This window comes from Lagenorhynchus albirostris, chromosome 12 (assembly GCF_949774975.1).
Source record: "Lagenorhynchus albirostris chromosome 12, mLagAlb1.1, whole genome shotgun sequence".
In the NCBI taxonomy this organism is placed as follows: domain Eukaryota; kingdom Metazoa; phylum Chordata; class Mammalia; order Artiodactyla; family Delphinidae; genus Lagenorhynchus; species Lagenorhynchus albirostris.
In genome coordinates this window covers 51721489-51741986 of record NC_083106.1, presented here as the reverse complement: position 1 = coordinate 51741986, position 20498 = coordinate 51721489, and the positions used below count along the sequence as shown (strand labels likewise).

The 20498-nt window shown below is 40.2% G+C and overlaps 1 protein-coding gene across 2 annotated transcripts in view; it reads left to right on the top strand.

Annotated features, from left to right (window-relative positions):
* CRYBG1 (crystallin beta-gamma domain containing 1) overlaps positions 1–20498 on the top strand; it is a 76924-nt gene that overhangs the window by 34552 nt on the left and 21874 nt on the right. For both annotated transcript variants that reach the window (XM_060168272.1, XM_060168273.1), the window contains exons 8-12: positions 12843–12969; positions 15768–15803; positions 17066–17214; positions 17917–18043; positions 18135–18280. In XM_060168272.1, coding sequence (XP_060024255.1) covers positions 12843–12969; positions 15768–15803; positions 17066–17214; positions 17917–18043; positions 18135–18280 — 585 coding nt within the window. The remainder of the gene's footprint in view (positions 1–12842; positions 12970–15767; positions 15804–17065; positions 17215–17916; positions 18044–18134; positions 18281–20498) is intronic.

Sequence of the window (20498 nt, the reverse complement as noted above, 5' to 3'; positions counted from 1 at the left end):
AAAAACTGCATTTTTAATGTGGGAATTTCCTTTTTGCAAAGGAACCTGATTCATTCAAAGCTGAGTTGCAGATTATACCTTCAGGGTAATTCAAAGGGGTAATTAAAACATGTGTGCCCCTGATATTTCAGGTGGGATGGAGGCCAACATGCATGCTACTTCCTTTAACATTTTCACACAATGCTTTCCAAAGCCCCTAGAATGTTGGTTTCAAAAATCACAGGAAATTGCAAGGGTATTTTGAAGGAAATGGGAATATCTCAGAGGAGAAATAAGGCTAGAAAGTTCAGGCTGCAGAACTGAAGCTTGTGGCTTCTGCAGTGGAGCGCACAGCCCAGGGCATGTGACAGACATCCACTGAGATGCAGGAAAAAACACTAAAGCTTCTTTACATATTATTTAAAATCTTCTTTTCAAATTTTGTCTTTGTGTATATTTTCTAATCAATTCATAATATATTCAGTGGTTATATATATAAGGTATATATTCAGAGACTGCTCAAGAGATTTTATTAATGGAATATGCATAAGATAATACATATGTAATGAGTCCGAAAGTAAATACTACAAGAAACATAAATTATGGAGAGGGACAGTGGAAGTGCTACTTTAGAGAGTGGTCGGGAAGGTCCCTGGTGACCTTTAAGCAGAGACCTGAGGCAGTGAGGGAGTCAGCTGAGGGACATCTGAGGGAGGCGGAGCAGGGGAGTGTCCTAGGCAGGAAGCCCAGCATTTGCAAAGCCCTCCAGGGGATGTTTGGGCAACAGGTGGGAGGTCTGGCTGCAGTAGAGTGAGCTAGGAGGACCAGTGATGGGAGAGAGGCCTCCTGTCATGTCAGACCTTGAAGGACTTGGGAGGGATTTTAGATGGCTCCAAGTGACGTGAGAACTCATTGGAGGATTTTGATCTAACTTGTGTTTTAGGAGGATCACTCTAGCTGCTGTGTGAAAGTAGATTGTAAAGAGGTAAGAATGGAAGCAAAGAAACCAGTGAGGAGGTCACTGCAGTTACATAGGCAAGAGGTTTTGGTGACTTGGCATGATAGTAGTGGTGAAAAATGGTCAGATTCTGGATACATTTTGAAGACAGAACCAACATGTGCTGACAGATTTTATGTGGGGTGTGAGGGGCTGAGAAATGTCCAGGGTTTGGGACCCCAGCATTTACCAGAATGGAGAAAACTAGGAGGGGGAATGAAATCCAGGAGTTGAGTTTGTGAGGTTAAGTTGGAGATGTCAACTGCACATTCAAGTAAGAGGTCAGGAAGGTGACTGGATGCATGACACTGGAATTCGGGATTGGGGTGAGGCTGGAGATAAAATCAGGAGTCATCAGCAGGGAGAATGTACCTAAACCGGGTGCTAGATAAGATCTCATCGGGGAGTGAGTGTAAAGAGCAGAAAAGGCATCTGAGCTTCGGGCACTTCTGTGTTTAGTGATTGGTAAGAAAAGGAGGAAGCTAAACAAAAAAAGTGTCTTCATCTCTTGCTGCCTTTTATTTTTTTCACATCAAAGAGATCTCTACATCTTTTTTCTCAAAGCATTTAATGTTGAGAAATATCACTTTCCTTAGAAGAATGAAATAGGCGTCTGCCATAACATTTTAATCTCCATGTCTGGAAGGTTTCATGACTCAGGCTTGGGCTATGTGGAAGCATAATGAGCTACACTTAAATAAAGTTTCTTACCTTGACAGTAAGTTTAACCTAGTTTTATAGGTGGTAGTTACAAACCAGTAATGTTTTACAAGTTTTGATGGGCTTGCGTGGCAGTAGACTTTTTTTTTTTTTTTTTTTTTCTGGTTCTTCATTTCCATTAGGATAATAGGAAGCTGCCTTGGATGTCAGCTCAAAGTTTGGGGTCATTGAACTTGGTCATCTTGGGACCAGGTCAGTAGTACTTTTACAGATCTCCAAGGAGAATCTCAATGGGTTGGGAGAATTCAGCTCATAACAGGTACCCGAGCTCATGTTGCTTCTGTTGGTGCAGCAGTCCCCTGAACTGGTGTAAGAGAAGATTTTGCTGGGGGTGGTGTAGGGGGCGTGGTACTTGTTTAGATTCCATTAGGAGATTTATTTCAGGGCCTATTCATTCTGGATTAGGTTTTGCTACACATACACAAATTAAGAGTATTACTTGTCGGTTTCTTATTTGGGAAAGTGAGACATTTCTAACTCACATTTCCTTTCAGATTCTGTTGCCTGTGATTTGTTTTTAAACCTTTGTTTAAAGCAGCTGGCTAATCCTAGTACCCATCCTTGTAGAGGTGAGGGCGCATCTTTTTTTGAGTATATTTCTAATAAACAAAGCTAAAGGATTTTAGAACTTCAAAGGGAGCATTATGAGCATCTGTTCCAACACCATCATTTAACCAAGGAAGACAGGTTTTGGTCACTTTCTCAAGTTGGGTTAGTTGTTAGGATTAGTCGTCAGCAGAACAGGTACTGGAATGCAGGTGTTCTGAAGTCAAGGGACATTTTTTAATAGCCATATATTCTTTTGATCAGTGCTGTTATGAAATATTTGATATATAAGAATATGTGTATACGTGAATTACGAAGTCTAGTAGTCAAGCCCCCACGTGCCCATCAACCGACTGAGAACCTCACCGTTACCAATGCTGCCGCAGGACCTGGCATAGCCCGCCTGCTCCCATCCCCCTGACTCCTCTACATGTGTGACCCCTCTCTGAAACTTTGTGGTTTTCTCATTCCCTTATTTTATAGTTTCATCCTATGGTATCTGTCCCTGCACTGTTTTAGTTGTGCTTGCTTTTGAACGTCATAAAAATGTTATCAAACGTCCATGTGGCTTGTTCCTTTTTCTTTACGTTGTTTCTAAGATTACCCATATTGATGAGTATATCTGTACTGACTCTTTTTGTTTGTTTTAAATTTATTTTTTGGCTACATTGGGTTTTTTTTTTTTTTAAATAGGACTCTATTCACAAGAGTCTTAGCCTCTAGAAATGTTTTGCATTGAAAGAAAGCTATAAAGAATTGATCTTTTCTTTAGATCAATTCTTTAGAATTGTTTAAAAGTTTTATGTTATATAACCACATGTAAAAATTATGACTAATGAATTCAATCAAACTCCAAATACTAATCCTCTGAAAGTAGCTTTTAGGTTAAGATATTAAGTGTGGCTCAATGTTGTACCTTCAGTTGACTTGTCATCTATTGAAAGAAGGCCCACTTGGATGGGAGCCCCATCTTCCTCTCTGCCTTGACTCAGGTGGGCCTGTGCTCATACATATCCCTACTTGTAGGCATGACCTATTCTTAGATTTCAACTCTCTGATGGGTTCAAGAAATTCTGTAATCTTCTACTTTATCCAGCTTTTTCTTCTTGTTAGGATAACACTCTTCACAGCTTTCTCCATCTTAAGTGGAAACTAGCAGTCCCATTGTGATGTTTTTTTTAATTAATTATTTTATACAGCAGGTTCTTCTTAGTCATCCATTCTACACATATCAGTGTATATATGTCAATCCCAATCTCCCAATTCATCCCACCACCATCCTCCGCCACTTCCCCCTCTTGGTGTCCATAACGTTTGTTCTCTACATCTGTGTCTCTATTTCTGCCCTGCAAACCAGTTCATCTGTACCATTTTTCTAGGTTCCACGTATATGTGTTAATATATGATATTTGTTTTTCTCTTTCTGCCTTACTTCACTCTGTATGACAGTCTCATCCATCCACATATCCACAAATGACCCAATTTTGTTCCTTTTTATGGCTGAGTAATACTCCATTGTATATATGTACCACATCTTTATCCATTCGTCTGTTGATGAGCATTTAGGTTGCTTCCATGTCCTGGCTATTGTAAATAGTGCTGCAGTGAACATTGGGGTGCATGTGTCTTTTTGAATTATGGTTTTCTCTGGGTATATGCCCAGTAGTGGGATTGCTGGGTCATATGGTAATTCTATTTTTAGCTTTTCAAGGAACCGCCATACTCTTCTCCATAGTGGCTGTATCAATTTACATTCCCACCAACAGTGCAAGAGGGTTCCCTTTTCTCCACACCCTCTCAAGCATTTGTTGTTTGTAGATTTTCTGATGATGCCCATTCTAACTGGTGTGAAGTGATACTTCATTGTAGTTTTGATTTGCATTTCTCTAATGATTAGTGACGTTGAACAGCTTTTCATGTGCTTCTTGGCCATCTATATGTATTCTTTGGAGAAATGTCTATTTAGGCTTCTGCCCATTTTTGGATTGGGTTGTTTGTTTTTTTTAATATTGAGCTGCATGAGCTGTTTATATATTTTGGAGATTAATCCTTTGTCCGTTGATTCGTTTGCAAATATTTTCTCCCATTCTGAGGGTTGTCTTTTCGTCTTGTTTATGGTTTCCTTTGCTGTGCAAAAGCTTTTAAGTTTCATTAGGTCTCATTTGTTTATTTTTGTTTTTATTTCCATTACTCTAGGAGGTGGATCAAAAAAAGATCTTGCTGTGATTTATGTCAAAGAGTGTTCTTCCTATGTTTTCCTCTAAGAGTTTTATAGTGTCCGGTCTTACATTTAGGTCTCTACTCCATTTTGAATTTATTTTTGTGTATGGTGTTAGGGAGTGTTCTAACTTTACTCTTTTACATGTAGCTGTCCAGTTTTCCCAGCACCACTTATTGAAGAGACTGTCCTTTCTCCATTGTATATCCTTGCCTCCTTTGTCATAGATTAGTTGACCGTACCTGTGTGGGTTTATCTCAGGGCTTCCTATCTTGTTCCATTGATCTATATTTCTGTTTCTGTGCCAGTACCATATTGTCTTGACTACTGTAGCTTTGTAGTATAGTCTGATTCTTCCAGCTCTGTTTTTTTCCCTGAAGACTGCTTTGGCTATTCGGGGTCTTTGGTGTCGCCATACAAATTTTAAGATGTTTTGTTCTCGTTCTGTAAAAAATGCCATTGGTAATGGCATCGAATCTGTAGATTGCTTTGGGTAGTATAGTCATTTTCACAGTATTGATTCTTTCAATCCAAGAACATGGTATATCTCTCCATCTGTTGGTATCATCTTTAATTCCTTTCATCAGTGTCTTATAGTTTTCTGCATACAGGTCTTTTGTCTCCCTAGGTAGGTTTATTCCTAGGTATTTTATTCTTTTTGTTGCAGTGGTAAATGAGAGTGTTTCCTTAATTTCTCATTCAGATTTTCCATTATTACTGTATAGGAATGCAAGAGGTTTCTGTGCATTAATTTTGTATCCTGAAACTTTACCAAATTCATTGATTAGCTCTAGTAGTTTTCTGGTGGCATCTTTAGGATTCTCTATGTATAGTATCATGTCGTCTGCAAACAGTGACAGTTTTACTACTTCTTTTCCAATTTGTATTCCTTTTATTTCTTTTTCTTCTCTGATTGCCGTGGCTAGGACTTCCAAAACTATGTTGAATAATAGTGGTGAGAATGGACATCCTTGTCTTGTTCCTGATCTTAGAGGAAATGCTTTCAGTTTTTCACCTTGATAATGATGTTTGCTGTGGGTTTGTCGTATATGGCCTTTATTTTGTTGAGGTAGGTTCCCTCTCTGACCACTTTCTGAAGAGTTTTTATCATAAATTGGTGTTGAATTTTGTCAGAAGCTTCTGCATCTATTGAGATGATCATATGGTTTTTATTCTTCAGTTTGTTAATATGGTGTATCACATTGATTGATTTGTGTATATTGAAGAATCCTTGCATCCCTGGGGTAAATCCCACTTGATCATGGTGTATGATCCTTTTAATGTGTTGTTGGATTCTGTTTCCTAGTATTTTGTTGAGGATTTTTGCATCTATATTCATCAGTGATATTGGTCTGTAATTTCCTTTTTTTGTAGTATCTTTGTCTGGTTTTGGTATCAGGGTGACGGTGGCCTCATAGAATGAGTTTGGGAGTGTTTCTTCCTCTGCAATTTTTTGGAAGAGTTTGAAAAGGATGGGTGTTAGCTCTTCTCTAAATGTTTGATAGAATTCACCTGTGAAGCCATCTGGTCCTGCACTTTTGTTTGTTGGAAGATTTTTAATCACTGTTTCAATTTCATTACTTGTGATTGGTCTGTTCATATTTTCTATTTCTTCCTGGTTCATTCTTGGAAGGTTATGCCTCTCTGAGAATTTGTCCATTTCTTTCAGGTTGTCCATTTTATTGGCATAGAGTTGCTTGTAGTAGTCTCTTTTGATGCTTTGTATTTCTGTGGTGTCTGTTGTAACTTCTCCTTTTTCATTTCTAATTTTATTGATTTGAGTCCTCTCCCTCTTTTTGTTGATGAGTCTGGCTAATGGTTTATCAATTTTGTTTATCTTCTCAAAGAACCAGCTTTTAGTCTTATTGCTCTTTGCTGTTGTTTTCTTTGTGTCTATTTCATTTATTTCTGCTCTGATCTTTATGATTTCTTTCCTTCTGCTAACTTTGGGTTTTGTTTGTTCTTCTTTCTCTAGTTCCTTTAGGTGTAAGGTTAGGTTGTTTATTTGAGATTTTTCTTGTTTCTTGAGGTAGGCTTGTATAGCTATAAACTTCCCTCTTAGAACTGCTTTTGCTGCATCCCATAGGTTTTGGATCATAGTGTTTTCATTGTCATTTGTCTCTAGGTATTTTTTATTTCCTCTTTAATTTCTTCAGTGATCTCTTGGTTATTTAGTAACGTATTGTTTATCCTCCATGTGTTTGTGTTTTTTACATTTTTTTTTCCTTGTAATTGATTTCTAATCTCATAGCATTGTGGTCAGAAAAGATGCTTGATATGATTTCAATTTTCTTAAATTTACTGAGGCTTGATTTGTGACCCAAGATGTGATCTATCCTGAAGAATGTTCCTTGCGCACTTGAGAAGAAAGTGTAATCTGCCGTTTTTGGATGGAATGTCGTATAAATATCAATTAAATATATCTGGTTTATTGTGTCTTTTAAAGCTTCTGTTTCCTTATTTATTTTCATTTTGGATGATCTGTCCATTGGTGTAAGTGAGGCATTAAAATCTCCCACTATTATTGTGTTACTGTCGATTTTCTCTTTTAAAGCTGTTAGCAGTCGCCTTATGTGTTGAGGTGCTTCTATGTTGGGTGCATATATATTTATAATTGTCATATCTTATTCTTGGATTGATCTGTTGATTATTATATAGTGTCCTTCCTTGTCTCTTGTAACATTCTTTATTTTAAAGTCTATTTTATGTGATATGAGTATTGCTACTCCAGCTTTCTTTTTTTTATATTTTCTAAAATTTTTTTTTGGCGGTACGCGGGCCTCTCACTGTTGTGGCCTCTCCCGTTGCGGAGCACAGGCTCTGGACTCGCAGGCTCAGCGGCCATGGCTCAGGGGCCCAGCCGCTCCACAGCATGTGGGATCTTCCTGGACCGGGGCACGAACCCATGTCCCCTGCATTGGCAGGCAGACTCCCAACCACTGTGCCACCAGGGAAGCCCCTCCAGCTTTCTTTTGATTTCCATTTGTATGGAGTATCTTTTTCCATCCCCTCACTTTCAGTCTATATATGTCCCTAGGTCTGAAGTGGGTTTCTTGTAGACAGCATATGTATGGGTCTTGTTTTTGTATCCATTCAGCAAGCCTGTGTCTTTTGATTGGAGCATTTAATACATTCACGTTTGAGGTAATTATCGATATGTATGTTCCTATGACCATTTTCTGAGTTGTTTTGGGTTTGTTTTTGTAGGTCCTTTTCTTGTCTTGTGTTTCCCACTTAGAGAAGTTCCTTTAGCATTTGTTGTAGAGCTGGTTTGGTGGTGCTGAATTCTCTTAGCTTTTGCTTGTCTGTAAAGCTTTTGATTTCTCCATTGAATCTGAATGAGATCTTTGTCAGGTAGAGTAATCTTGGTTATAGGTTCTTCCCTTTCATCACTTTAAGTATGTAATGCCACTCCCTTCTGGCTTGTAGAGTTTCTGCTGAGAAATCAGCTGTTAACCTTATGGGAGTTCCCTTGTATGTTATTTGTCGTTTTTCCCTTGCTGCTTTCAATAATTTTTCTTTGTCTTTAATTTTTGCCAATTTGATTACTATGTGTCTCGACGTGTTTCTCCTTGGGTTTATCCTGTATGGGACTCGCTGAGCTTCCTGGACCTGGGTGGCTATTTCCTTTCCCATGTTAGGGAAGTTTTCGACTATAATCTCTTCAAATATTTTCTCTGGTCCTTTCTCTCTCTCTTCTCCTTCTGGCACCCCTATAATGCGAATGTTGTTGCGTGTAATGTTGTCCCAGAGGTCTCTTAGGTTGTCTTCATTTCTTTTCATTCTTTTTTCTTTATTCTGTTCCGCAGCAGAATTCCACCATTCTGTGTTCCAGGTCAGTTATCTGTTCTTCTGCCTCAGTTTCTGCTATTGACTCCTTGTAGTGTATTTTTCATTTCAGTTATTGTATTATTCATCTCTGTTTGTTCATTCTTCTAGATCTTTGTTAAACATTTCTTGCATCTTCTGGATCTTTGCCTCCCTTCTTTTTCTGAGGTCCTGGATCATCTTCACTATCATTATTCTGAATTCTTTTTCTGGAAGGTTGCATATCTCCACTTCATTTAGTTGTTTTTCTGGGGTTTTATCTTGTTCCTTCATCTGGTACATAGCCCTCTGCCTTTTCATCTTGTCTGTCTTTCTGTGAATGTGGTTTTTGTTCCACAGGCTGCAGTATTGTAGTTCTTCTTGCTTCTGCTGTCTGCCCTCTGGTGGCTGAGGCTATCTAAGAGGCTTGTGCAAGTTTCCTGATGGGAGGGACCAGTGGTGGGTAGAGCTGGCTGTTGCTCTGGTGGGCAGAGCTCAGTAAAACTTTAATCCACTTATTTGCTGATAGGTGGGGCTTGGTTCCCTCCCTGTTGGTTGTTTGCCCTGAGGTGACCCAACACTGGAGCCTACCCAGCCAGGCTCTTTGGTGGGGCTAATGGTGGACTCCGGGAGGGCTCACGCCAAGGGGTACTTCCCAGAACTGCTGCTGCTGGTGTCCTTGTCCCTTGGTGAGCCACAGCTGCCCCCCGCCTCCGCAGGAGACCCTCCAACACTACCAGGCAGGTCTGGTTTAGTCTCCTATGGGGTCACTGCTCCTTTTTCTGGGTCCCGATGTGCACACTACTTTGTGTGTGCCCTCCAAGAGTGGAGTCTCTGTTTCCCCCAGTCCTGCCAAAGTCCTGCAATCAAATCCTGCTAGCCTCCAAAGTCTGATTCTCTAGGAATTCCTCCTCCCTTTTCCAGACCCCCTGGTTTGGAAGCCTGACGTGGGACTCGGAACCTTCACTCCAATGGGTGGACTTCTGTGGTATAAGTGTTCTCCAGCCAGTTTGTGAGTCACCCACCCAGCAGTTATGGAATTTGATTTTATTGTGATTGCGCCCCTCCTACCGTCTCATTGTGGCTTCTCCTTTGTCTTTGGAGTATCTTTTTTGGTGAGTTCCGGTGTCTTCCTGTCGATGATTGTTCAGCAGTTAGTTGTGATTCTGGTGTTTTTGCAAGAGGGAGTGCGAGCACATCCTTCTACTTCACCATCTTGAACCAATCTCCTGCATTGGGTCTTTGTTGCTGCATGCAGGCTTTCTCTGGTTGCGGTGAGTGGGGGCTACTCTTCCTTGCGGTGTGCGGGCTTCTCATTGCGATGGTTTGTCTTGTTGCGGAGCATGGGCTCTAGGTGCACAGGCTTCAGTAGTTGCAGCACATGGGCTCAGTACTTGTGTGTGGGCTTCAGTAATTGTGGCTCGTGGGCTCAGTAGTTGTGGCTCGTGGGCTCAGTAGTTGTGGCTCGCGGGCTCTAGAGCGCTGGCTCAGTAGTTGTGGTGCACGGGCCTAGCTGGTCTGCCGCATGTGGGATCTTCCCGGACCAGGGATCAAACCTGTGTCCCCTGAATTGGCAGGAGGATTCTTAACCACTGAGCCACCAGGGAAGTCCCAGCCACTGACTTTTTGAAGAATTTAGATTAGCTGCTTAGAGAATGTGCTACATTCTGGATTTTCTGAGTGTTTCCTCATGATATCATTTAACTCGTTCTTCTGTCACCTGAATTTTCTGTATAGAGGTGGTTGAGTCTGCAGGTATGATCAGATGCAGATTGAAGAGTTTTGACAAGGTTGCTACTTCCTGTAGATAGTGGTGTATATTCATGCTGTATCACAACTTGTGGTACATGCCAGCCTGCTTCTCATTAATGATCCCAAGTTTGATTGCTTGGTTAAATTGGTGCTTCCCACATCTCCCCATTGTAAAGGCACATTTCCCCGCTTGAGATTCAGAGCTCACCCTCCTCTGAATAACCTCAAAGTTGGCACGTTCATACTTAATCTTTTGAGTACCCCGCTGGTTTCTGTACGTAGCCAACATTCATGTGCAGCCATGTCTGGAGAATAAGACTGAGGATCCAGCAGGAAATACTGTTTCTTTGTTTGTTTAAGAACAGTGTTTGTTTAAGATAAGACCAGTTTTTCTTGTCTGACTCAAAGGGTATTTCTGAAAGAGTAATTATGCAAATGTTTTTAATGAATGGATGGCCATTGTTATTAGTTCAACAATATTCATTTGTATGTATACTTCTGTTATTTTTTTAACAGTTCTTTATAGTCATACTGTTTATTCATAATGTAAGCAAAAGCTCATTCTCTGAGTACATGGGAAAATAAAAGAATACCTTTAGAAAATGAAATAACACTGCCTGAAGGTAGTTTCCTCCTCTCTTGAGCGCCTCGTGAATAATGTATCTCGTTGGAATAGAATTTAGGGGAAAAGGATCACACTCTGTATATGAGTTTTCAAATTCCAGAGTCCACCGAACATTCATAAATGTCTGTTTGAGTTACCCAGGAGGCCCTTAGCACTCACTCACTGAGGAGGGACCCTCAGAAGAGCAGTCTTTTCAAGTGTGGCAGTTTATATGTTCAGTTTTTTGAGAAATTACCCTTTACCCCAAATTACCTTCCTTCTATGAATGTTATTGTGACTAAACCATGTGCTTCAAGGAAAGTGAGATATTTAGTATCAGATGAATACATACCCTCGGACCTCAAACTATAGAAGGAAAGACTGAATGAAAGGGTACTTCAGTAAGCATCATGTCGGAATCTCAGGATCACTGGTTTATGAGCTGTCCATTGTGTTTATGAAAAATTCACCCTGTTTACTTGGGAAGAGTCAGACTTAAAGGCCTGTGGCTAGTTAGCCAGACACCACAGTGTAGGACAAGTTGCCATTATTTAGCTAGGGCATCAGTGTGCGGTGCGCGTGTGAGAGCGTTGAGCTCCAATAAAGACATAATGCATCCTTAACTGTCGTGCTTTAAACAAAAGGAGGTTTAGAGGGCCCCACTCTTAGCCTCTGCTTTCTTGTGGTTTAGGGATATTGCAGTGATGTTTAAAAGATGTCTCTTTTTTCCCTTAATTTTTTACTGAAGTATATATAACATTGGTATTAAAAGGTGCACAACAAATCATACATGTGTAAACTGAGTGAATTTTCAAAATGTAGCCATCATTCAGATCAAGAAATAGTGCACAACCAGTGTCTTAGAAGCTCCCCCTCATTCCTGCCTTCTCCTGGTTGTCCTTGTAGCTATTATCCTGACTTCTAACCCTGTGGATTAGTTTTGATCCCGCACCCATACACCACACACAGCCTCTCAGCATTCGTGTGTGTGTGTGTGTGTGTGTGTGTGTGTGTGTGTGTTGACAGGTCTTCAGTGGGATTTTGATTATAAAACTCCGTATAACTAGTCGAACGAAGTTGCTAATTCATCCAGGGGAATCTTTAACAAAAACCATCCCCAAAAATATGCCCTTGGGCCAAAATTGTGAACAAGAGAAAAACAAAGAGGGGAGAATCAGAACCATTTTGCTGGTAAAAGATTGCCTTTACAGCCATCCTCTTCTTGGTTCGGTATTCCGGGAAACATGGTCACGTTACCCCAACTAGGATGCTTTAGCAAGACTAATAAAGAATTGTCGGGTGTGAGTGATCACCGAGAATTCCGTATTTGTTTACGAAGAGGAGGGTGAGGCTTCTGATTTCCTGACTGCAGCAGACGTGACAGCTGACAAGTCTGATAGAAGGGTGTGCTACTGAAAAGCCATAAAAATCACGTCCAAGAACTCAACAAGCTTTGGGCCTGGGAACAAGCAGTCTTAGACTTTCAAAAGCCCCACAGACGTCACTGTGCATTGAGTCATGCTCACAGCGATGATCTTGAGTCATTGTGAAATTACGTTCAGTGCACTCTCTGGAAAGAGAAGCATTGCTGTCAAAGGGTGATTGGGAGCTTGGCTTTGGGGTCAGCTAGAATCAGCCCTGCATTTGGTACTTGTAGCTGTGTGACCCTGGGCAATTTACTTAGCCTCATCTGTAAAATGGGGACAATAGTATTTTTTCCCAATAGCATTGTTGTGAGGATTACGTAGAATTCTGAGTGGCATTCCTTGTAAGCTCTTTTGCTAGATGTTACTAATTTTTGATTGTGAAAAATTATTAGGTGGAACATCCTATTCTTTGGTTACAAATGGGATGTAACCTTTTAAAACATTTGAGATCTCCTGGGTAGAGCCTCTCTAAACACATATAGTGCAAAAGATAACTACTTTTATTACTTGGAAGTGATAGAGACATTTACACTTTGAAGCAATTCATAGTAGAAAGTAAAGTAAGTGGACAAAGACAGCAAGCCAAGGAGACTAGTAAAAGCTCAAGAAGAGGCGCATATAATGGCCTGTTCCTCCTTGAGTTTAATGTTGCTCTATTACCTAAGTGTGACCGTACATCGTCCAGATCCACATCCTCTCCTGCTCTGTTCCTCTCTCATTAGTGGGGTGCTGTGTCCCACTGACAGAAATGATGAATTGTCTCTGTTTCTTCCTTCCTTGGTACTTATTTAGATGGCTGATTTACGAAGAGCCTGGATTTCAGGGTGTCCCTTTTATCCTGGAACCTGGTGAATACCCTGACTTATCCTTCTGGGATACAGAGGAGGCGTATATTGGATCCATGCGGCCTCTGAAAATGGTAAAGATGGAATCCAACGATGTGTTCTTAGAATCAGTAATTCTTTGCTTAACTTTGATAATTCATGGGATGTGACTTTAAAGCAATAAAGCAGACTTTTTAAAAACAAATATGTAGAAGATGGGACCTATTGCTAGATAGAAATAATAGAAAGGTTAACTTGCTAGATGCTACAGATGAAAAAATGTGGATAAGCCTATGGCCTTGGCCTTCAAGGTGTTCTCGGCCTTGCAGAGCCACTGATGTGTGTGCAGAGCTCAGCCCAGAGCAGAAATGAGAAAGTGAAGAATTAAACCTTTGGGGAAGAACAGGAGGACGGGCAGATAAAGTCCAACTTGTAGGTGTTAGAAAAGAGAAGGGGGATAATTAGGAGAGCTTCACGATAATTCAAGAGGGTCTTATAAACCAAGCAGGGTTAATTTAGGTGAAGGTTTCAGAGTACACTGCATGATCCAGGGCGGAGCTGGGCAAGGACGGGGCTTGCTGCGGACCAGCCAGTTGTAGTGACAGGAGGCCAGGCGGGTGGCAGCTTTGGGGGCCCTGGAGCTGGATGTCGGAATGAGTGTTGTTCTCCAAAGCTTTTGCCTTAGAAAGGGCCTGTGCTTCCTTCCCCTGTATTTTGCCTTGTTCTTTGTCTGTTTCATCTGCAAGACTCTAAGCCTTGGGAGGATCCAGTCTGCAGCTCAACCCATGTTGAGCTGCATTGTAGTAGGTGCTCACTAAAAACCTACCGCATGAGTGAGGCTCCTGTTAAACCGTGTTCTTGAAATTCCACTTCGTGATTGTCTTCTGAGGCAGTTTGAGACAAATTAGAAAGGCAGGAAGATAATTTTTTTATCTTAATTTTACCCCTCCTGCCAAAGCTTGTAGTTTAATTACCTAGATGTCTGCTGGTCTTCATGCAAATAATGTTGGGCTTTTTTCTAAAGTTAAATCCATTTTCAAAGAACAAAGTTTTGTTAGTTTTATGAATGTATGAAAGAATCACCTCAGGTTTTGAAGCCAGGTTTTTTTTGTACATCTTTATTGGAGTATAATTGCTTCACAATGTTGTTAGTTTCTGCCATACAACAGAATGAATCAGCTGTATGCACACACATATCCCCATATCCCCTCCCTCTTGAGCCTCCCTCCCACCCTCCCTATCCCTCCCCTCTAGGTGGTCACAAAGCACGAAGCTCCCCATGCTATGCAGCAGCTTCCCACCAGCCATCCATTTTACATTTGGTAGTGTATATATATGTCAGTGCTACTCTCTAAGTTGGTCCCAGCTTACCCTTCCCCGCTGTGTCCTCAAGTGCATTCTCAACGTCTGCATCTTTATTCCTGCCCTACCACTAGGTTCATCAGTACCATTTTTCTAGATTCCATATATATGCGTTAGCATATGGTATTTGTTTTTCTCTTTCTGACTTACTTCACTCTGTATGACAGACTCTAGGTCCATCCACCTCACTACAAACAACTCAGTTTTGTTCCTTTTTATGGCTGAGTAATACTCCATTGTACATATGTGCCACATCCTCTTTATCCATTTGTCTGTCGACGGACATTTAGGTTGTTTCCATGTCCTGGCTCTTGTAAATAGTGCTGCAGTGAACATTTGTGGTACATGTATCTTTTTTGGTTTTTTTTTACGTAAGTAAATTTTATTTTTTTTGTACAGCAGGTTCTTATTAGTTATCTATTTTATACAAATTAGCGTATATATGTCAATCCCAATCTCCCAGTTCATCCCACCGCCACCACCACATACTACATGTATCTTCTGAGGTATGGTTTTCTCAGGGTACATGCCCGGTAGTGGGTTGGTGGCAGTTTTTAATGGTAAGCAGCAGAACTGTGAAGTTCACAGCATTCCGAAAGGATTACTTTTGAAAAGCGTACTTACTTGGCTGTGTGAGCCCTGGTTTGTTGATAAAATCAGCCACATTCCTTTATAATTACAGTTCATTTGCTGTATTTGAGTGTCTTTGGCTGTACTTTTTTTTAAGGCTTTTAAACATAGAGGTGAAAACTATCCTTCTTACTTTCCCACTGCTGATTTTAACTTTTACCCTATTTAATATTTGTATGAGATACCTCTTCTGTGGTTGATTTTTAGTGAGATTTTTGGATTAAAAAAACCATTTTTATTATAAAAATAGAGCAACCCCCATAGACCCATCCTTCGGGATGTTTTAAATTTATCTAACAGTTTACCTGGTTATTTCAAAAGTCCTTCAGATCATACTGTGAACTTGAGGGAACTTCAACAGTTTTGTAAGCCAGCAGTTGCAAAATCAAATGCCTCCGGGGCCAGGCAGCAAATAGGCGTGAGTAGGCTGGCAGGGAGTTGAACTGCGGAAGAGGTGGAGACAGGCAAACCGCAGCCTGTATCTGGAGGGTGAGCCCAATTAATAAGTGCAGATGGTGAAGGTTGCTGCCTGTGAGAATTTGGGTCCAGAGATGTCAGATTTTAGGACTCCTTTTTAAGGTAAGTGAGAAATACGCATTTTTTTTTTGAGAAGTTTACTGAGTTAAAACAAAACAAAAAAAACCCTAAGACTCATTTGGTTAAAAAGCACAGCTGCTGTACAGATTCAGCTTATAGACCGCCTCTGTGAGACTCTGCTTTAAGTCTTCCTATATCTTCCCTGCATTTTTGGTAATTTTAGAACTGTCTCAGCATTGATTAAACAAACAGGAATGTGGTTGCTCTGCAGTTCCATGGCTTACCGCAGGCTGCCGTGGGTAATAGAAAATGGTAACGTATCAGTGACAAACCGCTTTTCTTATTATGTTATTTTTCTTTTCAGGGTGGCCGTAAAGTTGAATTCCCTATCGATCCAAAGGTAATCTATATATTTTAAAAATTTTATTCCCGTTCCATCTCCACGAAGGTAATACTTGTGTGATTTTACATATCAGCTTCCATAAAACATAATTGCAGCCAAAGGAAGTTGTCCAACTTACACGGCATCCTTCAGGCTGGAAGGTGATGCTGACGGCACCAGTTGTCACTAACAGTATGTGTAGCCATGGCTCAAAGCGTTCGCTGTTGTATTAAGTTTGTAGTTTGTGGTTGTATTTACTAACTGCAGGACCTGTTGCTACTTGCCAGTTAGCAAGGAAAAACCTCACTTTTCAAGACAAGTTCTCCCTACTCCCAAATGCTCTTTCTGTTAGTTCTACTTCACACATCTATGACACATAGTTTGATCTATAGTTTGTTTCATTTTTAAAGCAACTTAGAATACTTTGGTTCCTTTAGTTTGGCCTGAGCAAAATTCTAAATATCAGTTATAGACATTGAACAAAAACCAATTATGCATAAACTGTCTTTTGAACCTTGACTTCAGGCTCCACCACAGCAGAAAAAAATTTCTGATTTTTAAAATTACATTTCATGGGGCTTCCCTGGTGGCACAGTGGTTAAGAATCCGCCTGCCAAGGCAGGGGACACGGGTTCGAGCCCTGGTCCGGGAAGATCCCACGTGCCGCGGAGCAACTAAGCCCGTGCGCCACAACTACTGAGCCCGCATGCCACAACTACTGAAGCCCATGCACCTAGAGCCCATGCTCCACAACAAGAGAAGCCACCGCAATGAGAAGCCTGTGCACCACAACAAAGAGTAGCCCCTGCTTGCTGCAACTAAAGAAAGCCTGCGCACAGCCAACGAAGACCTAATGCAGCCAAAAATGAATAAATTTATTAAAAAATTACAAGATACTGTTATTTAATTAATTTAAAAATATTAGAACATTTTTTTTTCTTTTTTTCTTTTTTTTTTTTTTTTTTTTGCAGTATGTGGGCCTCTCACTGTTGTGGCCTCTCCCGTTGCGGAGCACAGGCTCCAGATGCACAGGCTCAGCAGCCATGGCTCATGGGCCCAGCCGCTCTGCGGCATGTGGGATCTTCCTGGACCGGGGCACGAACCCATGTCCCCTGCATTGGCAGGCGGACTCTCAACCACTGCGCCACCAGGGAAGCCCTAAAAAATATTAGAACATTTTAATTTGTGTTCCAGGACTTAGTGATATTAAGTGACTAATGTTTGGCTATTGAGATATTTAACTTTCAACAAATTACTAGCATATCTCATTTATGTTATAGGTAGTTATTTATGAAAAGCCTTTCTTTGAAGGAAAATGTATGGAACTAGAAAAAGAGGTGTGTAATTTTATCATGGAAGGAGGTGAAACAACTGGAAATGAACATTTGCCCCTTACATCAGTGGGATCTATGAAAGTTCTAAGAGGCATGTAAGTAGACTGGAGTGACCTGTAAGGATTTCTTTTTATTCCCTTTAATAAAGTAGAAATACATGTTCTCTCTCTCCCAAAGATAGCATTCCAGATTGTATGGTAGAGTGAATTTCAAACATGTTTTCTTCAGCTGGTTGTGACCTGGATCTGACACAGCAGTTTGATGGGCTGTTTTGGGGTCAGTCAGCTGAGCAAGGCTGATAAAGTGGCCCATCCAGATTGATCAAATCTACAGTCTTGTTTATTAATATTATGCTCCAAACTATTGAACTGTTAGTTTGCTTTCTATTTTTTAGGATATTTTGCACTTTATAGATCTTAACATATTTCCTTTAGAATTGTACACTGAAAATGGCTTGTAAATAGCCCAAAATATACAATATTTTAATTACTATTGGAAGAAAGTTCATTCAGTTTTATTTGCTGAAGTTCTTTTGAGTCAGTTCTTAGACATACACGTTCAGACACACGTGTACACATGCACACTTACCCCACCATACCCCTTCTCGGAACGTTGGTGTGTGCATCTTAGGTTGATTTCTTGGGGCCATTCTGTTAGTCTCTTTAATGCTAGGGAAGCATTCCAATAGTCATAATGCATGAGTCCATGTCTAGCTTTATAGCTATTTATATTTGTCAATGAAACTGATACTTTAACACTACTGAAAATTTCTACTCCTTCATGTTCTTTTGTTGTAGTTGGGTTGCTTATGAGAAGCCTGGCTTTACTGGTCATCAGTATTTGCTTGAAGAAGGAGAATATAAGGACTGGAATGACTGGGGAGGCTACAGTGGAGAACTTCAGTCTTTACGACCTGTATTAGGTGTAAGTCAAAGAAAAGCTAATGGCTAATACTAGGGCGTTTTGGGATAATAAATGGCTAGCCTTTGAATTTTGAATTTTTTTTTCTCAATAGGATTTTTCAAATGCTCACATGATAATGTACAATGAAAAAAACTTTGGATCCAAAGGTTCCAGTATTGATGTATTAGGAATTGTTGCTGATTTAAAGGAGACTGGATACGGAGTGAAGACACAGTCTGTTAATGTACTGAGTGGAGTGTAAGTGCACTAACCCAACTGGGATTTTAAATATGGGTTTCACTTTGGTTTGTGTTAAAGTAATGGAGTCTCTGACCCAGAGTAGCACTCAATAAGTACATATCTCAAAAACTAAAACATTAAGTCAGCCATTTAATACTTACTGCCACTATATTTTAATAGCTGCTTTTAAAATCGTTCTCATATAGTATTTTTTTTATGTGTAATATAACATTGGAGCAGGCTTTTGAGTTTCATGATAGAACTCTGCAGATCCACTTCCCTTGTCATTCTTCATGGAAAGAACTCATGAATTTCTTATGATGGGAAACAAATAATAATAGTGATCTAACATTAGAAACCTGAGGTTGGGACAAAGTCCCATTTGATTTTCCTATGGTCCTACACCTGCTCCATTATATTTCCTCACTTTCATGTATAATGTACAGCAGAGTTAATTATATTAATCATATTCTAGATTATATCCCCAGTATTTATCTTATAACTGGAAGTTTGTACCTTTTGACCCCCTTCCTCCAACTCCCCCTCCCCCCCGACTCCCACCTCTGGTAACCACAAATTTGATCTCCTTTTCTATGAGTTTGTTTGTTTTTTAAGTATAATTGGACTTTCAACAGCATGTTAGTTTGTGGTATACAGCATAGTGATTCAGTATTTCTATGCATTTCAAAATGATCACCATGATAAGTCAGGTTACCTTCTGTCACCACACAAAGATATAACATAATTATTGATAATATTCCTCATGCTGTACATTTCACTCCCGTGACTCATTTATTTTGTAACTGGAAGTTTGTACCTCTTAATTTCCCTCACCTATTTTACTAAGCCTCCCACACCCCTCCACTCTGGCAACCACCTGTTCTCTGTGTCTGTGACTGTTTCCTGTTTTGTTATGTTTGTTCATTTGTTTTGTTTTTTAGATTCTACATATAAATGAAATCGTATGGTGTTTGTCTTTGTCTGACTTACTTCATTTAGCATAATACTCTCTAGGTCCACCCATGTTGTCACAAATGGCAAAATTTCATTCTTTTTCATGGCTAATATAATTTTTATATATATATATATATATATATATAGACATAGACCACATCTAGCTATCCATGTAGATAAATAGGTTGCTTCCATATCTTGGCTATTGTCAATAATGCTGCAGTGAACATAGAGGTGCACATATCCTTTTGAATTAGTATTTTTTTTGGTGGGTTTTTTTGTTTTTTTGTTTTTTTAATGGTACGCGGGCCTCTCACTGCTGTGGCCTCTCCCATTGTGGAGCACAGGCTCAGCGGCCATGCCTCACGGGCCCAGCCGCTCTGTGGCATGGGGGGTCTTCCCGGACCGGGGCACGAACCCGTGTCCCCTGCGTCGGCAGGCGGACTCTCAACCACTGCGCCACCGGGGAAGCCCTTGGTGGGTTTTTTTTTTTTGGAAAAATACCCAGAAGTGAAATTGCTGGATTGTATAGTAGTTCTATTTTTAACGTTTTGAGGAACCTCCATACTGTTTTCCACAGTGTCTGCACCAATTTACATTTCCACCCAGTTCACAAGGATTACCTTTTCTCTACATCCTCACCAACAATTGTTGTTTGTTGCCTTTTTGATAATAACCATTCTGACAGGTGTGAGACAATATCTCATTGTGGTTTTGATTTGCATTTTCCCGATGATTAATTATATTGAGCATCTTTTCATGTGCCTCTTGGCCATACTAGGTCTTTTTTGGAAAAATGTCTCTTTAGGTCCTCTGCCCATTTTGTAATTGGGTTGCTTGCTTTTTTGATGTTGGGTTGTATGAGTCCTTTGTATATGTGGGATATTAACCCCTTACCAGATACATTGTTTGCAAATATCTTTTCCCATTCAGTAGGCAGCCTTTTCTTTGGTTGATAGTTTTCTTTGTTGTGGCCATAGCTTTGTAGTTTGATGTGGTCCCTTTTGTTTATTTTTGTTCTTATTTCCCTTGCCTGAGGAGTCACATCCAAAAAAATATTGCTAAGGCTGATGTCAAAGAGCCTACTGCCTGTGTTTTCTTCTAGGAGTTTTATGGTTTCAGGTCTTCCGTGTAAGTCTTTAATGCATTTTGGGTTTATTTTTTTATATGGTGTGAGAAAGTAGTCCAATTTGATTCTTTTGCATGTAGCTGTTGAGTTTTCCCAAAATGATTTATTGAAGAATCTGTCTTCCCCTTTGTATATTCTTGCCTCCTCTGTGGT